The 23289-nt window shown below is 41.6% G+C and overlaps 1 protein-coding gene across 3 annotated transcripts in view; it reads right to left on the bottom strand.

Moving 5' to 3' along the window:
* HECW2 (HECT, C2 and WW domain containing E3 ubiquitin protein ligase 2) overlaps positions 1-23289 on the bottom strand; it is a 264897-nt gene that overhangs the window by 7452 nt on the left and 234156 nt on the right. For 2 of the 3 annotated variants that reach the window (XM_032803610.2, XM_032803611.2), the window contains 8 exons: positions 20378-20491; positions 10982-11134; positions 8858-8956; positions 6616-6745; positions 6029-6175; positions 5207-5321; positions 4165-4250; positions 2468-2580 (listed from right to left, as the gene is read on the bottom strand). In XM_032803610.2, coding sequence (XP_032659501.1) covers positions 2468-2580; positions 4165-4250; positions 5207-5321; positions 6029-6175; positions 6616-6745; positions 8858-8956; positions 10982-11134; positions 20378-20491 — 957 coding nt within the window. Of the gene's footprint in view, positions 1-2467; positions 2581-4164; positions 4251-5206; positions 5322-6028; positions 6176-6615; positions 6746-8857; positions 8957-10981; positions 11135-20377; positions 20492-23289 lie in introns of those variants that run through there. The other variant, XM_032803612.2, reaches the window with a different exon arrangement.

The raw sequence follows: 23289 nt of genomic DNA, 5'->3' as shown, positions 1-23289 counted from the left end.
TTAGACTGCAAACCTTTTGTGGCAGGAATTGTCTTTTTGATGTGAAACGTGCCCAGTGAATGGTGCCCTAATCCTAACTGGGACCTTTTATTTAATAATAATATTTCAGTACTGTACTGCACTGCCTAAAGTCTGTTTAGGAGACTGAATATTAGAAGATACAAAAACTACAATAATCTCTTTTCCTACTTAAGTATTGGTATAAAATGAAATGGCACTGCTGAAGTCCAGGTTCATTCAAGAAAATGCAACGGTTTATATTTTTAAAATGCTGTAGGAACATAATCTATTTCTCATTTCAGTAACGATCACTCTCTGAGGCATGCCTAGGTGGCTGACACACAGAATACCTTTTGACCCTAAAAGATACTACAGTAATTATTTTGAAATATAAACTTAGAATTCTCTTAATGTATCTTTGACCTTCAGCTGAGTGGCTCCCATTTATACTCTTAACTAACAATGTGGTTTTGTGTTAGAGCTACTGACTCCACAAACTTATACACTGGGTCTGTGCATTTCAACTACATAATACTGTTTATACTTTGACTTTCTACCTGGTAATCAAAATTAGTAATGTATCTATTTCCAACCAGTGTAACTTCCTCTAAATGCTACAGAATTGGATGATGGAATATCTTCTCCAAATGTATTAATCTGCAAAACTGACCTTCCTGTAGAGAAGTTACTGTTAATACAGAGTTCAGTCAAGAAGACTTCTCAGATCGTGGCTTATATGTCACCAGTCTTTGATACTCTAGATCATTTAAGACCACAGCTCTTTTCCTGGCATCACAAAAGGAAAAATGAGGAAAGCAATTCCTTCTTTACTTTTTCCTCTTGCCACTCTGATCATGTCACTTTTCACCCTGAATTCTTTCACTGACTTCCGCTCTTCAAGGCCTTGGGGAACTCAGCTCTTCCTTATATCCAACTCCCCTTTTCACTTGGCCCAAGCCTCTCTACTACTTGCTCTCTTTACAGTCTTCACCCTCTCTTATCATTGTGTTTTGCTTTCTTCTGTCGCAAGATTTCTACACAACGCTGAAGTCATGCTGGCCCTCCTAGGGACTGAACTAGACTGTAAATACATTGGGTGTCTTTCATCTAGAGCTGATATCCATTTTCTGGCAATGACCAATAACTTACCTTTCAGAGAATATCATATATACTATTTTAGGGAAGCAACGTCTGGTTTTATGACAAACAAAAAAACCCATAAATTTTAGAAGAGAAGTTGTAAACCTGGTAAAGTAGAATGAATTGAATTAAGGTACGGACTACTAAGCACAATTAGTTTGTCCTTCCCACCACGCAGGGAAACAACCTCTTCCGTACAAAGAAATACAGATATGTCAGACACACTGGAACAACTAGGGAGCAGAGCTTCCCCTGCGGCAGAGCAGACCCAGTCAATCAATGACAGCTGTTTGTTTCTCAAGCAGCTTCTGCAAAACCCCAATAGTTAGCAGCAGGGGTAGTTGAGAATATCAACGTATCTATTGTGACTGGCTCACAGAGAACTGAAGTCTATCCAAGTAGTTCAAAATTTACTTAGCGTATGGCTACACTTGGAAATGTGCAGCGCTGGGAGTTACAGCTGTGGTCGTACAGCTGTGTAGGAACAGCGCTGCAGTGTGCCACATTGCAGCATTTGCAGCGCTGTTGGGAGTGGTGCATTGTGGGCAGCTATCCAGCGTCAAGTGGCTGCAACGTGCTTTTTTCAAAGAGGGGGGTGGGGTGGAGTGTGACAGGAGCGTGGGCGGAGACAGAGTAGAGCGGATTTTTGGAGCCAACTGGTGGACAGCTCCCTGCCTTGCAAGTTCAAAAGCAGGGGGGTGGGGTGGAGTGTGACAGGATGCGTCGGGGAACAGAGAGAGCGGATTGTTGGGAGAGACACTGGTTGAGCTTCCCTGCCTTGCAAATTCTGGCCATTTCCCCCACCCCTCTCTCAATCACTCTTAAATGTAAAAAGGCTTCAGACCAGATAAGCAGCTTCTCCGAGGGACTCCCTCCCCCCCGCCGTGCTGTTTGTCTCCTCAAGCAAACAGCTGTGAACATTCCAAAGCCTTGGCTCGGCTCGCTCGCTGGAGCAAAAAGCAGCTGTGTTTGGTAGCTCCAGAGAGTACCTTCCGGTTTGTTGTAGACAGGAATTCTGGGATACCTCTTAATAACCTGGAGGCCCATAACAGCGCTGGTGAGTGTCCACACCTGATGAGCAGCGCTGCATCACCAGCGCTGGATTCGCTACACCCGTAGCAGACCAGGAGTACAGCCAGCGCTGCAGCCAGGGAGTTGCAGCGCTGGCTGAGCTTTGTAAGTGTGGACACCGAGTAAGTTGCAGCGCTGGCTGAGCTTTGTAAGTGTGGACACCGAGTAAGTTGCAGCGCTGTAACCCCCTCACCAGCACTGCAACTTGCAAGTGTAAAAAAAAAAAAACCCAAAACATACACACACACACTTTTACCTGGGAAGAGCAGTGATTTTCCCCCATTTTTCTACACAGAATCTTCTTGGCCCATTGCTTCCTCTTAGAGATGCAAACCCCTCATATGGTATGCTAGATGTGCCTGTAACAAACTACCAACACAAAAAGAATAATATGTATGACAGATATACAACCTGAGGGTCCTGTGAATGCTTGTGCATAAGTAACTAATCACCGCAGTGTTCCCACTAAGTCAAATTGCTCCTGTATAAGAGTTTGCAGAATCAGGCCTTATTTGAAGGGGAAGCAGGAGTATTAAAATTCTGTTTAAAATGTAGGGGAAGGAAAGTGGTATATTTCTTGATTAGCACTCTAGGAGGGACGGCTTACTAGCCTAACTTCTGTTACAGATTTCACTTATAGACAGCCAGTATATAAGAGTAACTATGGTGCACAATCAGTGTAGAATTAAAGTCACATTACTAGTATCATCAAGCTAATAAATAAAAAAGTGAGGAGAGAGAAAATAAAACACACTTAATAAGGTTTAAGAGGGACTAACTAATAAGTAAATTACCATATATGATGTTACATTTATGTCATGCCTTTCATCCAGCTGGATTTCAAAGCACTTTACAAACTTTGCTAACTGATATAAGCTAAGAGCCAAGTTCTGCAGTTCTCATTTAAGTAAAATTCCCATAGATTTCAGTAATAATTTCTACAGAGCAGGTTTGACTGGAACCATCCATCGATAAGAGAGTCTTGTGACAAATACAACCTACTTATTTTTAATGACCTATATAAAATATTTTTTTGACCTGCAGTTGCAGAATCCCTACACTATATTATAATTACAAAGCGAAATCTTAGCAATAAAGTTACACAGCCATCTATGGTCCTGCATCAAAAGAGACACTTCAGTAATGTTTCCCACATAGCATTTACACAGAGCCAGCTGTAACAGGAAAAAGGCGTGTTATTTATACAGTGAACATAATGATCAGATGCCAGTTCTGAAATGTTTAAAACAATGGATTTGAAACCAGTGCAATTATATGGCAAACACAGATAAAATCAGATCTGGTCCCTTCTAAAGAATTTGGTGTGCTAGAGGTACCTGTATTTGATTACATGTAACTCTGTGACAAACCCGTATGCATTAAAATTCCTCTACTGCCTTTAGTGTTGTTTAATCCTTCATCAAGTAAATGAATTCCACAGGTGGACATATTGCGTGAAGTAGTATTTCTATTTGTTTGTTTCTAATTTACTTGCTATCAACTTAGTGAAGGCCACTTGTTTCCATGTTATATGAAAGGATAATAATGGGGGTCTGGATCAGTTTTCAGTATCATTTTCATAATTTTGAACTCCTCAGCCAAGGCCTCCCTAACTCTTCCTCTGAATAATCTTCCAAGGCAAATACTGTCATGTTTTTTTCCTCTCCTTGGAATACAAATTGAGGATATTTTTAGTCAAATAATAAAAATCACCACCACCCAATACTCATACTGGTATTGGTAACTTTCTACCAAGTGAACTTGTGTTTTTAGTTAGTTCTGACATTTCAATTATTTACAGTAAGCATCTGGAGACTGCTGAGTTACCAGGTCATTCCTCTGTCTTGACATCACATTATCTGAAGGTTTCATTGTCCGAAACTGATGAAGTAGTTTTAACATTTAATGTGAAATGGTGGTATATATTTTTATACAAATCTACTGATCTCTCACCTGTAATAGCCTTAGCCGTTGTTCATTGTTGAATCTTTCTACAGCAGCCCAGAACCACCGAATTACAATGTGATTGTCATGGTAACCTGTTAGATCAACAACAAAAAGCCCCATTACTTTTGACTCTTTTAATATTAAGTGCTACAGAAGTGCAGGAGAACACACCTGTGAAATATTAATCATGAATGGCCTTCCCCAGCTCAGTCTTAATTACAGTCTTAGCCTCCATACTCACAATCAAATATCAGAAAAAGACAGCAAGTGAGACTAACCCAGGGCTCTTATCAGGGTAATTGCACATTGCTCCAAATTAAAGGCAGACATTCAGTTTCCCTTTTGTAAACGTTTAAACCATTAGCAAGTCACTCATCCGAGTTGCCAACTCTTGTGACATCAGATTTTTGGTTCTTTACGTTTTTTTAAAAGCTGCTCATGATGCCAGTAGCAATTGCAGCCATCTCACTCAAAACAGCTGTCATCTCATTGATTGAAGCAGGACTGCACTCAGACAGGCTTGTTACCAGGTCCAGATGGCCTTTGGAAATGGAAGTGAAGTGGTCCTTACTAAAGATGGCTACCTTACCACTCTCTTTATGCAGTCAGGCAGGAGAAAAATCAGAGAACAGTTGAATGTAAGAGCAAGGAGAAAGACTGAGCGTAATGGGGATGAGAGAGGGGTTTGGAGTCACATATAACATGAACCTTTACCTGCTGCTGTAAACGAACTCCGAGAACACCTTTATGTCAAAGATTTGCCTACTCACTTTTAGATGCCATCAACCTCTCTGTAAATTCAAAATATAAACATGCTCTTGCCGTTTGGGATCTTACCCCTTTTATCAACTAAAATGACTGCTCCTAATTCAAAAGCTAACCAGAAAAATTAAGACATTCCAAAATTAGTTTAAAATGGGCTCAACCACTTATTAAATTGACATATTTCATAGAATAGGTTTAGGAAAATCTTAGACAAAGGGTACTTCCAGGTTCACTCATGCGGAACCAGAGCTAACTTTTACTAGAAAAAAAAATTCAGTGTCACCTCCTCTATACTCTGTGTTGTTTCTCCAGTCACTTAAGTCAATTTCTGCCGTGCCAGCAATAACCAGTTCCAATTCTCTTGCATCAAATACAGACACCAGCCTAGCGTCAACAACCTGTGAAAGGAAATAAAATACATAGAAACATGCCCTCATTGTTTCTGTTATTTTTGCCTCCTACTAAACAGACTCCCCAGTTACTAATGCTGTATCATTTTACAAGTAATGTTCTGGCTTGTTCAATGAATGGGGAGACTTAAGATTAAAACATTTTTCAAAAAATGCAAATATGGGGACTATTCTTCCACTGGGTTTCATACTCTAGCTACATTCAGTTAGAAGCTCATAGTATTTAGAAGGAAAATGATTTAGAAAAATAATACAGAAATACCTCCAGGGCAATAAGGGTCAATATATTCAAGGTCCATGTTCAAGGTGGAAAATGTAAAGGAAAACATCTTGAAATATATTCAGCCAATTGTGTAATGCTGGACATGGAGTAAAAAAATTCCTTCCTGAGTTCAACTCTCATTATCTGAGTTTGCACTGCTGCTAATGCAAATAGTGGTAATAATGTTTTCCATTTCTTTAGAATGTAGTCATGTTATTTGACTCAATGACCTCCAACAAGTGATCTCCACATAAATTATGCAACATTTGATTATTATGAAATACATTAGGTCTACTGCAGGATACATATGACTCTTACTCCTGATTTTACCTATGTCTTCTAAATACTGTGTGGTTGGGTGTGTTAGAAATGCAAGTAGAGAGAAAGCTAGGTAATATACATATAGGAACTAGAGTTGAGTAGGATTTCTTACCTCGTAGAAACCTCGAACTAGACTTTCTGTTTGCTGCACAACCCCTCTCTCAATTCTCCATTTCACCATTCTCTCTATGTATTCTTTTTTGTTCTTCTCTGTGACTGGGATGTTGGCACCCCCTGGTTTCAATTCCCGTTCAGTGATCTTAGAGGAAAACCATCACCAAAATAATATAAAGACAACAAAAAATATATTATAAACTCAAGCTTTTTGTCAAATACATAGCGCTAATTCCCCAATATTATAGGCCAAGCACAGATTGGTTTAACAGACTGGAGTACATAAACTCAGACAGATGACATGAAATTGAAATCCCCGTTTTCACCAGATCATGTCAAGTACAAAGTAAGAACAAGCAGCTTCAGAATAAGAGATACAAACCAGCTCCTGCATTCTCTAGGTATTGCATTGGTAGGTAACGAATGATAATCTCTCTGTAGGTTTTTCAATTGTTCATATCAACCAAGATTTTTATTAATGAACTCAAATCAGCTGGGAATGACATCATTTTTCAGTTGAAAGAAACAGTTACCTAACAACAGCATATAAAGAGGAAAGGAAAGGAAAGTAGCAATCTTGCACACCTGCCCAAAAACTTCTTCATTTACAGTGAATGTGAGATCTAGGATATCATGTATATCGTTGTCTTTCATCCACTGCAAACTCTGGTGGAACTCCTCATCAAGGTATTCCAAGTCACTCAGGTCACAGAGTCTAACATAAACAAGAAGAAAATATACAAATATAGCTGACAGCAGTAGTGCATGCTCATTAACAGAGCTGAGACAGGACAGCCCTACAAAACAAACTGAGAATAAAGGGAGCTCACAGAAATCAACAGAACAAAGAACAGTGGTTACTGGATTCCTTTGTGCTGATGTTCTTAAGTCAAGTTAGTAGAAACTATTCTGAATCTCTATTTGCCTAGCAATGGTACTAGCAACTACTTGTGTAACTCATCTCTTTGTTGTTAAACTACAAAACCCTATATTTCCATTTTAAAGACCTTTTGCTTGTGAATTTCACTTTATTTCAAATTCTAGCCACTTGCACCATATTTCAATGACTAATATCATATTTCAATGACTTATTTTGACCATGGATTACAAAAAATGCAATTAATTCTTGTTATACTTAAGTGTAAAGATCCATCAATATGGGATAGGTAATTCATCTCATAAAAGAAATAGCACCTTTTTATTAGTACTAAGCTCTGCAATAAGGAGGATGGTCTTAATTTGTCACCTCCTGGTCTCTCCATTTTGCCAGTGGTGCCAGCCTGGGTGATTTTGCCATAAAGCCCTTAAACATGGTACGCCCTTCCAAATTTGGTTTGTGAGCCAACTGCACTCCTCTCATTCAAGCACCTCCTTACCACTTGTGTCTTCCATGATCCCCACAAGAAGTCAGTCAACAATCATAATTATTATTACGGGATCAGATTCTGCCAGCCTTATTTACTTGAAGCAGAATCTTAACCTGTGAACAGCCTTACATTTAGGATCACTCAGAGAATAAGCTACTACTCCACCAGGAGAATTTATTCTTGCGCCCACTCTAGGGCTGGTGCAGGCACATAGGGAAGATGGCTTGCATCTTCTCTAACTAGAGGGTACCAGGAGTGGTCTTGGGCTAAGGTTACCTTAACTTGCATTCTGCAGCAATGGTCCTTAGCAGCTGTGCAGAATGGCTGGGACAACATTCCCCTTGCTGAGCCAGGAATGCCCCGTGCACCAGTGCCTCCTGCAAAGATGTGTGGAGAGCTTGTTCAGACACCTGAACTGTGGAGCTGCAGACCCAAGAGGGAGTGCATGAGCAGGGGTATCCATAAAGCTGCTTTGTAGAGTCTTTCTGCAGGCCAGGCCATAAGGGGATCATGAATCAGGCCCTCTGTTTGTGAAGGTGACAGAATCTGGCCCACAGATATTTAAAAAACTCCTAGCAAGCCACCATAACCAATAGATAACTAAACTAAGTAACCACATCATATTACTGCTGGAGTCCTTGTCTTTCACCCCCCACCCTCCCCCCCCAGCTCCCCTGTCACATCACCTCTAACTTGGGACTGTCAGCTCCTTGGGAGTGGGACCAGGCCTTTTTAAAAAAAAAATTCTGTAAAGCACCTACTACAGTTTCGGTTGCTGTAAAAATAAACTTGTATTATTTTCACAGCACCATAAATGTGAACAGTGCTTTACAGATAAATGAAAATCATCTTCAGAAATTCTCAGATGTGGCTTCCGATTTCGGGCTTCCCTTTTTGGGCCCTAAACTTGAGAAACATTAGATCTGATTTTCAGTGATATTGAGCAACTGCAGATCTTATTGTCTTCAGCTGAGCTGTGGAGATTCAGTACTTCTGAAAATCAGACCCAGGGTATCTCAAGTTAGGCACCCCAAAATGGAGGCAGCCAAAAATCAGAGACTACTTTTGAAAACACGGATCTTAAAGCCTAAATAAGGTTTGATTCAGATCCTTTCCTATGAGTCATTAAAGACAAATGAACAAGTACTCTATTAATATCTGATGTTTCACTGCAGGATTTGAATAGTATGTTTTTATAGAAGGAACTGGTGATGTAATTGGCTGGCAGGAATCATAAGGTTTTGATATTGATCAGCAACATCTTCAAAGTCATCAAGTAACTGGCTAGTACCATAAATGGGCCTTGATTTAGGCAACTATATTTTAAAGTAAATCTTGGATTAAAACTAAATGACCAGATTATATTGACCTATCTTCTTGGAGTCAAGAACCTGGCATTTATTGCTGGTCAAAAACTGCATTTTCCATGAGAAAAAGAAAATCAGAGCATTTCTACTCACATTCGAAGGAGGGCTTTATAAAAGGGCCGTGTAAAGAAGGCATCTAACAAATACTGATGTATCAGAGCAAGACCAAGGATTCGACCACTGAACCTGAACCTGAACGACAAAGGAAATAACCAGTACACTCAGACTTTGTGGTTTGTGTGCTGCCCTATCATTTATCTGTGTACCAAGTTTAACAGTATATTTAAATCAGATAACTATAACTGTATTGCAGTAGCTTGATTCTTTTTAGTTCTCAGTAGAAGGGAGTGAAAAAACAAATCTGCAAGGCATGGAAAGTACCTGGGGTTTCAAAGCTGAAGTTGTCACTTTTCAGCTACTGAAAGCTAAACTGAACTCATTCTAACCCTACCAAACTAGGTTTTTTTTTCAGACTCTGGCTTCCAACATGACAGCTGTTTTCTGCCCCTCCGTCTCCTCACGCTCCCTTCCTGAACACTGAGAGATTGATTCTGACAGATGATTCTAGGCATCCTTTTCCAGCTAGTGGGTGGCTCCATGCTCTTTTTCATGACTGGTGGATATTGGGCTCCATGTAACCTTTTTTGGGGGGCGGGGGGTAGTTGGAAATTATCACCCTTACCATTCCATTTCCCTCAGAAAGTACCAACATGATTTAAACCCCCTTGTGCACTCATTGCTGCTGGAAGATTAGAAATTAGGAATGTGGCAACTTTGTTTGCAACACTAGGGCCTTCACATAGACTCTTTTAGACTCTAAGGGCACAATTCTGCAGTCAAAAATAATGGTGCATGTTGCAGAAGATTGTGAAAAAAATCATTAAAGAAACTAGGCATGCCCTCCATGCATCTGAAAGCAGATTCAAGCCTAATGCTCTCTCTGAAAGAAAGTCAAGTTTCTAGACTTCCTGGTAAGACATATAACTCAGAACTACTTTACTTGGGAAAAATTAAGGCTTTGTTATGCCTGGCCCTATGCAGGGTGTGCAAGATGGGGAAGAGACACACAAAGCTTCCGCCCTCTGTGCACAGTTGCATTCCTTGCACTTTCCCTGATGCTGACGCTGGCATGAGTCTCTCCAGAAACAAATGGGTCATGCCCCACTCACTCACTGGCCAGCTCTCTAGGTCCACATAGCTGGGGATGGGGAGAAGAGGGCCATGCACAGCCCTGCAGCTTGTCCTGCCAGACTGTCATGTTTTTTCAGATGCAACATACAGTTTGTTGTTGCTGAACTTCTGTATCCAATCTTTTATCAGAGTCCAACAGGTGCATTGCTTCAGTTGATGTGCAGTGCAGCCAGCCAGCCCTGAATGGTGTAACTCTCAACTATACTTCATTGCAATGATTCGCCATCATTTGAGACCCTGATTTGCCTCTGTTCTACACAGACTTGCAGCTGTCACCCCATTACTGTAATTTAAATCCAAATTCTCAGCTAGCATAAGTGACATGGCTCCACTGATTTTGCTGGAGATGCACTGATTTATACCATCTTAGAATTTGACCCTTAATTCTGAAATTGAGATTATGTATATATATATAAAAAGATACATTTTATGGATATATATACACACTGAACATCATTTCAGGTTTTTTCCTCCGTTGTTTTTCGGATTCCTCATAGCACATCCTTTTCACAGATTTTAAAGGCTACTATCAGATATATGGACCTTGATTAAATAGCAAAAAAACAAGAGATATCTCAATAGATTTTCCTCCATCAGATGTGAACTGCCTTACTGGGAACAATCTATATTCATGGAGAAATCCCAAACAAACAACATGCAATAAAAGCTGATTGAAATCTCTCACACACTGTGTTGACTGCAAGCCAATGTTTAATATAATCTGCTTTTCATGCACAAAGGACTGACAGTGCTTTGGTGAAGCAAATGTTTGCTCTTGTACAAGAAGTGTGGAGTTTCATGTAGTGAGCCAAACCCACAATACATATGTTCCAAATCTCATCTTTGCTGACTTTGTGAGAAACAAGAATATCTGCTACAACCAACTAAAACAAAAATGAGGACAGTCTAAAGAAATGCAATTATTTTACTGCTGGTTAAAAAGATCAAACTCTGTGTTTGAACAAATATGATGGTTCTCCACAAGTGGAAACAATAGATAAAAGAAGATTAGAAATTAATTCTTACCACTCATGGTGATTGTCTACAAAAGCAGACATGGGACTTATTTGTACTGTGTAGGTATCATTGGCTGAATATTCAAATAAACCATAATATGGATTGAAGAGCTCTCTGGACACCAGGAAAAAAAACTCTCTTGAAGGTCCACTGTAATCCAACCTTTAAAAAAATTCAAGTTAATTTATTACAGAAGGTATATTTGATACAACAACGCTTGTCATAAGAACATAAGAATGGTCATAGTGGGTCAGGTCATCTAGCCCACTGTCCTGTCTTCTGACGGTGGCAAATGCCAGATACTTCAGAGGGAATTAACAGAACAGAGGCTCAGAGCATGGAGCTGTATCTCTGACTATCTTGTATAATAACCATTCATGGACTTTGTAATGGGGCAGTTGCCCCCTTCTGAAAAAAAGTGTAGGCTGACTGGGGAAGCAGCCACAGCTGGGGCACGCCCCAATCAGGCCACAGCTGGCCCTATAAAAGGACCGTGAGCCAGGAGCTGAGTCAGTCACTCTCTTGCTCTGCCTGGGAGCTCAGAGTATGGAGCACGGCTGGGGAGCTCCAGCCTGGTAAATCCCCAGGCTGCCGGCCTTGCTAAAAGACCAAAACCAGTACTGGGGTGCCAAGGCTGCAGCCCGGGGTTAGGCAGAGACAGCTGGTCCGACCCCCCTTTCCAATGACGAGTGGCCTTTTACAGATTGCAGTTTGCCCCAGTGAGCAGGGGCTAGATGATGACTGGCAGTAGCCACTGAGGCAAGGTGGGGATAGAGGGTTAGGGGTTCCCCTGGGAGGGAAAACCCAGACTGTGGGTTACTGCTGGGGCCAGAACCCAGAGGAAAAGGGGCACTGGGGTCTGGGAAGGACACGGGGGCCCTAAGGCAGGCGAGACACCAGCCTGCAGAGGGTGCTCCGGTCTGGACAAGAGCTAATTCCCAGGATAACCAGCAGGAGACGCCACGCCAGTGAGTCTTGCTTCACTACAGACATTCTCTATGAATCTACGTTCTTTTAACCACTGCATAAGGTTTTTCTAAGGCGCCTATCACTGTGGTGTTTAAATCCTCGATCCCGTGAGAAGCGTCATGTGGGTGAACTCCGATGCCCGCATAGAGCCTAACTGAAGTGGGGTAGTTTGCAGGATTGGGGCCTAAGTGACACACAGCCTTCATGAAAGACCCTTGCTAACTCTATATTGGTCTCTTGAGAATAACTTGATCAATGGTATCAAATCAAGTCATTTTGGAGAAGCTGAAGGGAAAGCAGAAATCCCTTCCTATATACAGCACACAACAAAAGAGCCATCATTAAACCTACACATATATGCATCTGACAAGTCAGGACAGAAATGAAAAACCAATCATATTATATCCTTGCAGAGGGGAAGCAATTCAAAGAGTTATATTCTCCTTTAGAAAGAAAATCTCAAATTACTTTAATGCTTCATCTTTCTTGGACTCTCTCTCTCCTTTCAGGACTTTCACCCTATCAAAGTAGTTTGTTTTTCATTAAAAAAGCTGAGAGTTATTTAGATTCTTTATTTATTAGAAACTATAATCTTGAATTAGTAGAACCTGAAGGAAATGCATTCTCCAGGTGACATGTAATTGCACTCAAATTGGGAAGACAGAAGCCTTATTGCTGAAATAGTGCTGAGACAAATTACTGTCATGCCACTCCTCCCAGGGTCACGATTGAAGTGAATCAAATGTAAGGGTATGTCTACACTAGAAACTTCAAAGTGCTGCCGCGGGAACGCTCCCAGTGCCCCTGGTAATCCACTTCCACGAGGGGATTAGCTCCAAGTGCTGAGAGCCTGTCTACACTAGCGCTTTAAAGTGCTCAGACTTGCTGCGCTCATGGGGGTGATTTTTCACATCCCTGAGCCAACAAGTTAGAGCGCTATAACATGTAAGTGTAGACAAGCCCTAAGACTAATACCTCTGTAGCAGTGAATGAAAAACTGAGGAGTTTCCCACTGGGAAGAGACATTATAGCAGCCCTAAAGGAGAGAAATAAAGAACCTCTATAGCCTAAGGATTTCAGACACTGACCTTCTTTAGTCTTAGTGCCAGGATAATGTACACATAGAAAGGCAAGAGACTAAACTTGAAAGGACAATCTGTACGTCTTACGATAATTATCCAATGCACAGTTAATATACAACATCTAACATATAGAATATAGTTCATCTAATCTACAGAGTGAGACATGTTTTGCACCCTATATGTCTGGGGGGGGGTTCCTCTTATTTTGATTTAATACCTAAAATATAAAAATGTACATATCCTTGCCTCTGGGCATCTATGTCCTTTTTTCAAATATACAATAATAAATGAACATTTAGCAGGATAATGCTACTCAGGCACATAAAAAATATGGGAATGGTAGTTTAATATAAAAAGAGTTTATATTAAAATATATACTATTCCACCCTTTTCCAAAAATGCTGGCCATTCTATTCCCTTGTGCAAAAGCCTGAGCAAACAGATCAGTTTTTAATGTGCTCAGAAGCTCGAACAATTGGTTATATTTTAGACCAAGGTGTGGCCTGGATTCCAAAGATGAGAGGCCCCTGAGAAAGCCCTGCCAGCAGCGCCTTCTCATTCAAACTGAAGGAGTGTCACTGCCAACTGTAAATGTATGGCACAAAGAGAGAAAAAGTCTCTGAAACGGGCAATTCTCTAGACTGGTCATTCAGGGACTTGTATGTCAAAATTAACATCTTAGTATCTCACCTGGAAAACCAAAGAGGAGCTCACGCAAATCACAGAATCATAGAAGATTATGGTTGGAAGAGACCTCAGGAGGTCATCTAGTCCAACCCCCCTGCTCAGAGCAGGACCAACACCAACTAAATCATCCCAGCCAGGGCTTTGTCAAGCCAGGCCTTAAAAATCTCTAAGGATGGAGATTCCACCACCTCCCTAGGTAACCCATTCCAGTGCTTCACCACCCTCCTAGTGAAATACTGTTTCCTAATATCTAACATAGACCTCCATACTGTAACTTGAGACCATTGCTCCTTGTTCTTTCATCTGCCACCACCGAGAACAGCCGAGCTCCATCCTCTTTGAAACTCCCTTTCAGGTAGTTGAAGGCTGCTATCAAATCCCCCCCTCACTCTTCTCTTCAGCAGACTAAACAAGCCCAGTTCCCTCAGCCTCTCCTCACCTGATCATTCTCATTGCTCTCTGATGAACTCTCTACAATTTGTCCACATACCTGAGCACTAGTATAATATGTTCATAGTGCAAAACCCTGCTTAGTCAGCAGGCTCCCATGTTCTGCCCTAGCTCGGTTTCTGAATGGATTTAAGGTGTGACCCCACTTTGCAGTGTGCACAGTGCACTGCAATAGTCTAAACTCAGAATGACAAAGGTAAAGATGATGATATTGAGAAGTCCATGTAAGAAAGAAAAGGTCACAACCACCTTGACTGCTGGCTGATACCTGGTGGTTAAACATCAGTTTCACATCCTCCACTATATCAGGTTTGCTTTCTCCCCCCTATTAATATCCTCTCAGTATTTTCTGCATTGAGCTTCAGCCAAGTAGCTCTTATCCATGCCCCAATCTCCACCAAAGGGCAAAACACCCATTCGCTTCAGCTGAGGAAAAAAGATGGCCTTGTACTGACACTTAGGTGATTGAGGTTCAGTTCCTGACTGTGACATAGATTTCCTATGTGACTTGGGCAAGACATTTAGCCCTGGTTCCCCATTTGTAAAATATGGAAACGAATACTTCCCTCACAGAAGGGATTATGAAGATAAATTTGTCAAAGTTTTACTTCACCAAAGATACTATGATGTTGAGGGCCATGTAAATACCTACAAGATACAGAGCCGGGTGACACGAGTATACTGAAGACAATGTAACCACAGTGGTTTTGTTTGTTTTGTTTTGTTTTTTTACTAACCCTCCCAATAGCCTCAGATACTCATTAAATAAGAAGTGTGGCCAGACAGACCCCCCCTGTAGTATTCCACAGGAGAGCTCCCGCTCACATACTAATGGTGCAAAACAACACTCTGGGATTTGACAGAAAGTAATGGACACCTATTCCTTAGAGTCTTTGTTTCTGCTAGGGTTCCATGGAGGTCTACACTACTTTACCTCCATGGGTTACCAAAGGCAGCTGACAGACCTAATATAAACCTGGGCACTCAATCCCAGGAGGAGGGATAGCTCAGTGGTTTGAGCATTGGCCTGCTAAACCCACTGTTTAGCTCAAGTGTTAACTCACTGTTGTGAGTTCAATCCTTGAGGGGGCAACTTAGGGATCGGGGCAAAAAATTGGTCCTGCTAGTGAAAGCGGGGGACTGGACTTGATGACCTTTCAAGGTCCCTTTCAGTTCTAGGAGATTGGTATATCTCCAATTATTATCCCTCACTAGGAGATTTCATCCATCAAAGCAGTCTCAACGTTATGCCCAAGCCTGCAACCAGATTCTCAAGGAAATCTGAGGGCTCTAGATACCATGCGAGTTTTCTTGCCATAGCCTTTTCAGTAATCTTACCCAGAAACGGAAGATGAGATAAAGAACAATAGTTAGCAATGGCGGTTTCTTGAGCAATGGATGTACAAATGCTTTCTTAAGGTAGGCAAGCAACCCATCCTCCCTAATTGAAACTCTCAATCTCCACCAGCAATTGGCCCAGCTCTTCCCCACTGGCCTTCCCCAAACAAGAAGGACAATAATAGGAGTTGTTTGCAGTGTTATTGTAGCTGTGTGAGTCCAAGGATATTTGTGGCATAAAGTTCCCTCCATTACCTTAGTGAGTGACACTGACTGAAACCCAAGCACAGAAGTCCTTAGTCCCCATCAACGTACGACTCCAGCCTCACAGATGCCACCGGTTCAGTATGAACCTGGGCAATTTTGTCCATCATCAAGTAATGTAATTTTTCCGTCACAATGGGAGGAACACAATACAGTTAGCGAGCAACGACAGCTCAGACTATCTGCATCGTTCAGCACCCACAAAAAAACCACTAATGAAGATGATGCTGATACTATCATGGCAGAGACTCTCCTTTGCCTCCTACGCATCCACGTCACAAGAATGCAAAAAATCTATTGTACAAATCTTCAGTAAAAGACTTCTGCCATTAGCACTCTGCCAGTCATCTCTACAACTTCAGTTGTTGCTTGCCAATAATCATCCCTGTGGGGATGAAGTTGGGAAGAGAAGGTTTACGGATCACTGTCAAGTTGAGAATGAAGCTATGAATGCTCTGTCTGAAGGAAAAATACTCTCTCTCAGTCATTTGGAAGCATTTAGGTTCCATTAACATCTTAGAGTGGTGTATCAAAGCTGGTCTCTCACATGGATAGGAGAGGTGTGTCCACCCTCAAATTGCAGAAGGAAAGGATAGTTCCATGCGATGGGGAAATTTCCAATTGCTTGATCTCTAATCCCAGCCCAAACACCCGATCAAGAATATGGTCAGCTATAGGAGTTGGGCCTCTAAACTTCTGAGATAATATCATGGCAGTCATAGTAGCCATGAAATCCCAGGATAAAATATAACTTTTGTGTTTTATCTAATTCCAGCATTTCCATCCAGCTGCTTTCATATATAAAGTTAATATGACTCATATCAGATAGATCATTCATTACATTCCTGTTCTGTCAGTGAGGTTTCACCCACAACTAAAAAGACTTGGCACAAGAATGAAAAAAACTCCATACAATAGTCGCTCAGCCACACAACAGCTGCAACCGGAGGCATTTGGGTATTCAAATGTAGAAGTACTGTGGTTGGCAGCGTGTTTCAGTTCTCTTGGGGAGGAGTGATAGGCATTTTAAACTACCACCCTCTCATGCAAGGCAGCTGTTTGACATGCAGAACAGACTGTAGCAGCAGGACCTTTCCATACAGTTAGATGCTTGTTATTTTTCAAAGTCATCTTCATCAGTGCTAAATAAACATTGACGGTATAAATGCAAAGAACAGCCATAGAGTAAGAAAACATGACAAATTATTTTACTTTATATGATCTCTTAGACTAAACAGTTCTTGAACTTAAATCATGGGTGAGATTCTGTGCAGTGCTTCTAACAAGAGCTGGGAATATTAAGTTAACTTTAAGTCATCTGTGCACTTTCCTAGTCCTGGGCTGTCAGGAGACTAAATTAGACAGTCCAGAGGGCCCTTCTGAATTATGGCAGCCTCCTGGGCCAATCTATGGACCATAGTGCTTCCCAGAGCCTTCACAGTGATGTATGCTGCAACCTGGCTCGGGCACATCCTCTGCACCAGGACTTGCAAGAGGATCTTGGGAGTCAACCTCCACAATGTCTGCACCAAGGGAATCCACCCCCTGCAGCCATTTTATGGCTTGTTTATACCACTCCAGCCATTTTACCTGACTTGCAGGGGCTGGAGCAAGGCGTGAAGCTAACACTACAGGATTCAAGGCAGCAAAAACATCAGTACATTAATTCTTTTGTCATCTGAGAAGGCCAAAAACATGGGCTTTCACATACATATAATCAACCATTAAATAAAAATGACAGAGTAATAATCAGTCATATTTAAAGACCTCTAAAGATAGACTGATGATACCGTTGATTTCACTATTGACAGCAAATCCAGGCCCTAAAACTATTCCGTTTTAAACTATCCCTTTTTTACTGATGCCAAATATTTAAAAAAAAAAAAAAATCTGGTCCCAAAAGCCAAATGTTTGGCTGGAAAATCATGAAATGTAGAAAAACTAATATATTTGGGGTTCTTTTTATTTGCTTTGAGATTTTGATTCTTTCCTGCAACCATGAGGACTAGAACTTACTTTAAAAAAAAAAAACAACAGTAAAATGGAGATTCTCATATTATCTCATAATTCCAGGAACTAGGGCTTTATAAGAAAAAACATAAAATATTGTGAGACTCATGATAAAATTGTCTGAATGACAACAGCGGGGTTTAAATTATTCCAAGTAGAGTTAATCAAAATGTTCTCATATACATTCATTGGGGACTTCATTACCTATTTCTTTATGACTTGTATTTACAGCATTACAAATGGATGAGGAACAGAAATATAAAACCAAGTTCCTGTCCAATTATCAAACAACAGTTTAGCCTACATTTAAAAAGTGTGGGGGGGGGGGAGGGGGTGTGTGTAGAACTTGCTTCTTTCAAAATTTCTCCTACTATTTCTTTTCCTTCCTCCACAGATGCATCCTCCTACATCTAACTGAATGAGCCATTCTGCATGGTTCACATCCTTGCACCATCTATGCTGAGAGAGTTGTTTGCACACATCCTCTCACTACTCAAAACTGGATCAAATGATTGTATAAAGCTGAGATTAGTCATTTTGATTGGATGTTACTCATACAATAACTCATTCTTTTCCTCAAAGAAAGGCATCTTGCACAGAGGTGGCCATCAGGGGAGAAAGAAACAGTGTGTGTAACGTGCTTTCCTCATCCAGGCCACTCTTCATCTTGTCATTTTGTATCTCGAAAAGTAAAAACCTGACATGATCTGATCTGGAAGAAGACAATCTACTGACTTTAGTTTTATTTTCTTATTGTATTTTTTCAGCTCTTCCCCTCCCCTTCTCCCACTCTCTCATGTATGATTTGCAATCATTTTACATATATTTTAAATCTGGGTGAAGCTGCTAGTAGTAAAAACAAAGCTGATATAAGCTCAATCAAAACACCTTAATCCTGCCATTCCAGTTCTGGGTTTTTCTTGGATCAAGAGTACCTATCAATCTGAATGGTGCCAGAGAGTACGGTGATATTATGTATGTGAACAAGCCCACACTTGCAGCTAGGGTGAGACCCTACCACATTTTACTTGAAAACTTTAACTAGGTCATATTAAAACTTGGCTGTCGAGGATGAACTTTAAACACACTACAGAGTTTAGAACCTTTAAAAGGAGTATTTATCTAATCTTGTACAAGCTGCTTTTACTACACCAGAGGTATGAAAAGCATTCTAAAAACTTAATGCCAAACTGCATGGTACTAACAACCAAGAGTATTATAAGGACTGGTTCAAGATCTATTTTGCAACAGCTTCCTTAAAGACAGTGCAAAATCTCTGAAATACAAGTGAATGAAATTCAGTGTATGTTTACAGTCATTACAGTTTTAATCATGTTCATAAAAGGTCAGACATGAACAACTAGTCATGTTCAAGCATGTTTCCAATAATTGTGTGTACACAAATCAGGTCTGAAAATTCAAATTAATCTGCATGTTTTGCCATTTGAAAATCAGACCTTTGGTTAAATCGTCATGCCAGCACCTGGCCTAACAGCTCGGCAAGGCACAGGTCAGGTGGTGATGTGGCTGTGGAACCTACTTCAGTTTATTGGCTGAAGCAACCCTCTATGCCCCTTACACATCACTACCACAACATGAAGGATAAACAGAGGATCCACAAAGTGGCAAATCCTCTGGACATGCTCTCCCACAACCTACCTCCTGCCACCACCACCTATCTTCTGAGTACTGTCATGCCAGGAGCCACTGCAATGCAGGGCTTGGTGCTGAGCATTGGATATGCATTCCCTTCCACAGTTGAACTGTGTTAGATTACACTGCCAGGAGTCCCTGTGCAGTGGTCAAGATTTGTCTCTTTGCGTCTAATGAAATAATACATTATAAAAGGCTTCAAGAACTGATGTGGGGGGAAGGGGGAAGAAAAAAGCAATACATTGTTCAAAGTTTCATTTGGATAAAGGAGCTCTGTCCAAATTCCTAACCTGGCCTCATAATGCAAACCACGTAAATGCTACAACATATCAGCATTCAGTCAGCTGCAGGCTAACCATTTGCTGCTTGGCTGTGGAATATTAGAAACACTTGTTTATTTAACAAGTAGCAACAGACTAGTTGTGTCTGAAAGTTTTATTTGTGACAAAGGAACTGACTCTGAAAGGTGGCCACGGCTCTTAATTCCCATTGATTTCAATGGGAGTTGAGGGTGCAGAGCAATTGGAAGGACTAGCCCTTTAGTCCATCCTGTATTTAAACTCCCACCAATCAAAATACCTCTTTCTTTGCAGCATGCATGAGGAAAACACTGGTAGTGATGAAAGAAACAGAAACAAAAAGACAACTAGGTTTGGGCCTGTTTGCTTCCGTAGTGACAGATTGAAGTATATACTGGTTACAGCAGAAATGCCACATACACATAGAGATACATGCTAAAAAAAAAAAAGCTGCATGACCAAGAGCATCACAATGAATGATTTGGCTTTGTGAAGTGTGAACAGCTGTAGGTTCTAGGCTTATGTATGTGGCATTTCCTGACAACAATCCTTCCTCTTTCCACTCTAGACCACAGCAGTATGGTGAAATAGCCAAGCACAGCTGCAAACATAGTTGATTAATGTGTTCACACCCACTTCCCTGTTCTACTCACCCTTCTTCTCCAACAAATGTGACATAGAGTTTATTTCTCTGCAGGTCTTTTCTTGAGTAACCCATAATCTGATTGAAGGCATCTTCCAGCAAGTGGTCTCTCCTGATGATTAATCTGCACAGCGAGATAATTTTAAACACAGTAATTCACAAAGGTGAACTGCAGATGAAAACACATAGTTACACTGGATGGTAACTGTGCAGGATAATGGATACAAACAATATTTAATCTCCTCTTTATACAACCATTTGATCCAGATTTAGCAGCTAATATCTGTTAGCTTATGTGATTCTTGGATATACTTTAGAATTCAATACGTCTCCCACATAAAGAAACAGTATTTTATATTTTTCAAGTCCAGTTCTCATTTACACAAAGTCTGTTTTGCACCATTCTGGCTGCATGAAGGGGTTTTGAAGTGGGCATTTAAATCCGCTCTAAAAGCTGTTTACCATGCCAGGGCTGTGTAAAGTGCCCTTAAGGAAAATGAGAATCTGAGTCTTCAACTAAAGCAATACAGTGCAAGGTAAAAGGTCAAATTTGGTGAAAGGGGCTGGATTGACAGCCCCGGAGTTTAATATCCTGTATTTATGCACAGAAGAGGTACGGCTGGACAGCAAGCAATGCCAATTGGAGTGGCAAATGGTCTTCAGAGCAGAATTTGGTACTAAATGAAAAAATGTAATGCCTTATTTACTGGAAAATTTGTAGCAGAAAAACTCAAGGGTCTGGAATAATGGCCAAAGTCCTACACAGAACAGAACATTTATGTCCATGTCCAAAATATGTTCATGAAGCATTGGATTCCCCTAGGGAGAAGAGGGGGAAGAATAGGAGGAAATATAACCGCCTTAAATTGCGTTACTAATTATTCCTGCGTGTCATATCAAAGTGGCTATAATAGTATATTATTTGCAAAAGTTCAAACACCATAGAAACAACATTTAATTAAAAAGTGGCCTATTTGTATAAAAATAAACTATTGTTCGGTTTCTCTTGCTTAAAACCTCATGGTATGATGGTAAATACTATCAGAAATATATCTGTAGTTCACAAACCCAGAAAAACAAGGTAACAGGAGCATGTATATACTATAGACCTTATAGCTAGCAATGGCTACCCTCTTGCACAAGCTATTTGTCAAACTGGTCACTGCAGCACTTTTTTTACAGCTTATTTTTTATTTTTTAATCCATTACATTATAGGTAAGCATTTCCATTTAAATTCTTTTTCAGCTGTTGATAATTTTAAGAAATGTTCACCAGAAATTATCAGAGGCTGGACTCTGCCCAAAGGTGAAAATTTTTGGAAAATTTACATAAGAACATAAGAAGAGCCATACTGAGTCAGACCAAACGTCCATCTAGCCCAGTATCCAGTCTTCCAACAGTGGCCAATGCCAGGTGCTCCAGAGGGAATGAACAGAACAGATAATCATCAAGTGATCCATTCCCTGTAGCTCATTCCCAGCTTCTGGCAAACAGGCTAGGGATGCTATCCCTTCCCATCCTGCCTAATAGCCATTGATGGACCTATCCTCCATGAATTTATCTAGTTCTTTTTTTGAGCAAAAATGGTTAAGGGGCAAAGAAAAATACACCTTGCCCTTTCTAAATGCAGTGATTTAAAAAAAAAAATAGCTCTAGTGCCACAGTGATTGGAGCTAGAAAACTAGAATCAGGCAGGGAGATGAAGTTATTTTTTCCACTAAAAGTAGGTTTTTAGTTGGCTAACTTATGGGAGTTTTAGGATCATAGTTGGTGCATGGCCCAGAATTTATTTTTAAATCAGACAAATACCATGTGATGATTATCTCTTAAAACACGGTTACTCACCTTTGTAACTGTTGTTCTTCGAGATGTGTTGCTCATATCCATTCCAGTAGGTGTACGCGCCGCGCGTGCACGTTCGTCGGAGAACTTTTACCCTAGCAACTCCAGCGGGCCGGCAGGCCGCCCCCTAGAGTGGCGCCGCCATGGCCTGGAACTGTGGAGCGCGGCATATTGACCTCCACGTCCCTAGCTTTGCTTGTTCATTATAGTTCAGTTGTAGTTTATTTAGATATTAGTGTCGTTATAGTTTTAGTATTGTGTATTACAGTTAGCGGGTTCAGGCTCTAGCCCTCTCCTGCGCCGGCCGGGCGGATGCCTGGTTCGCCGGGATTCAAAGCGTGGTCGGCTTGTAAAAAGCGCTGCCCACCAGTGATCTCCACGACGTCTTTGTAAAGTGCTGGGGAATCACACATCCCAGAGAAGTGCCGCATTTGCAAAGCCTTCCGGCCACGTACTAAGAAGGAGGAGACCAACGCCCGGACGCTCCTTATGGAAGCGGCACTTCACCCCGCGTCTGGCACCGAGCGTGGCTCAGGCACGGATCCCTCGGCACCGCGAAAGCGCACTGGCAGCGCCCGTCTTGGCACGGCTCCTGGAAAGAGGTTCTCTCCTCTCCTTCCGGCTAAGGACGGAAAAGAGCACCCGATGCCTGGCGCCGCTGCGCCAGGGCTTCGTTGACTCCGGGCCGCGCAGATCCGTCGAGTCCGATCCTCTTAGCTCCCCGCCCAGATCTGGGGTTGAGCTCGTAGTCCCGTCTACACCCGAGACCATTCTTTCGTCAAGGACCTTATCGCCTGACGGAGCTGGCTCCCAACCCCGGCACCCCGGTGGGGTGTATTTCTAAGGCAAGCGACGCCGATTGAGAGCACCGTCCACGATCTCGCTCTCCGGCACCGCTCCAGGTCACGGACCGATCCGGTCCAGAGGGATGTCTGCTCGAGGCGCCGCTCGCAGTCCGGCACCGCTCCCCGGCGGCACCGGTCACATCGCGGCGCCGATCATCTTCACGTTGGTCCGGTACTCCGGCACCGTTCGGCTCCGGCCATCGCTACCGCACCGTGACTCGAGAAGCCGGTTCA

Source organism: Chelonoidis abingdonii, chromosome 10 (assembly GCF_003597395.2).
Source record: "Chelonoidis abingdonii isolate Lonesome George chromosome 10, CheloAbing_2.0, whole genome shotgun sequence".
Lineage (NCBI taxonomy): Eukaryota > Metazoa > Chordata > Testudines > Testudinidae > Chelonoidis > Chelonoidis abingdonii.
The sequence above is the reverse complement of the archived record's forward strand: the minus strand, read 5'-3'. Positions and strand labels throughout refer to the sequence as shown.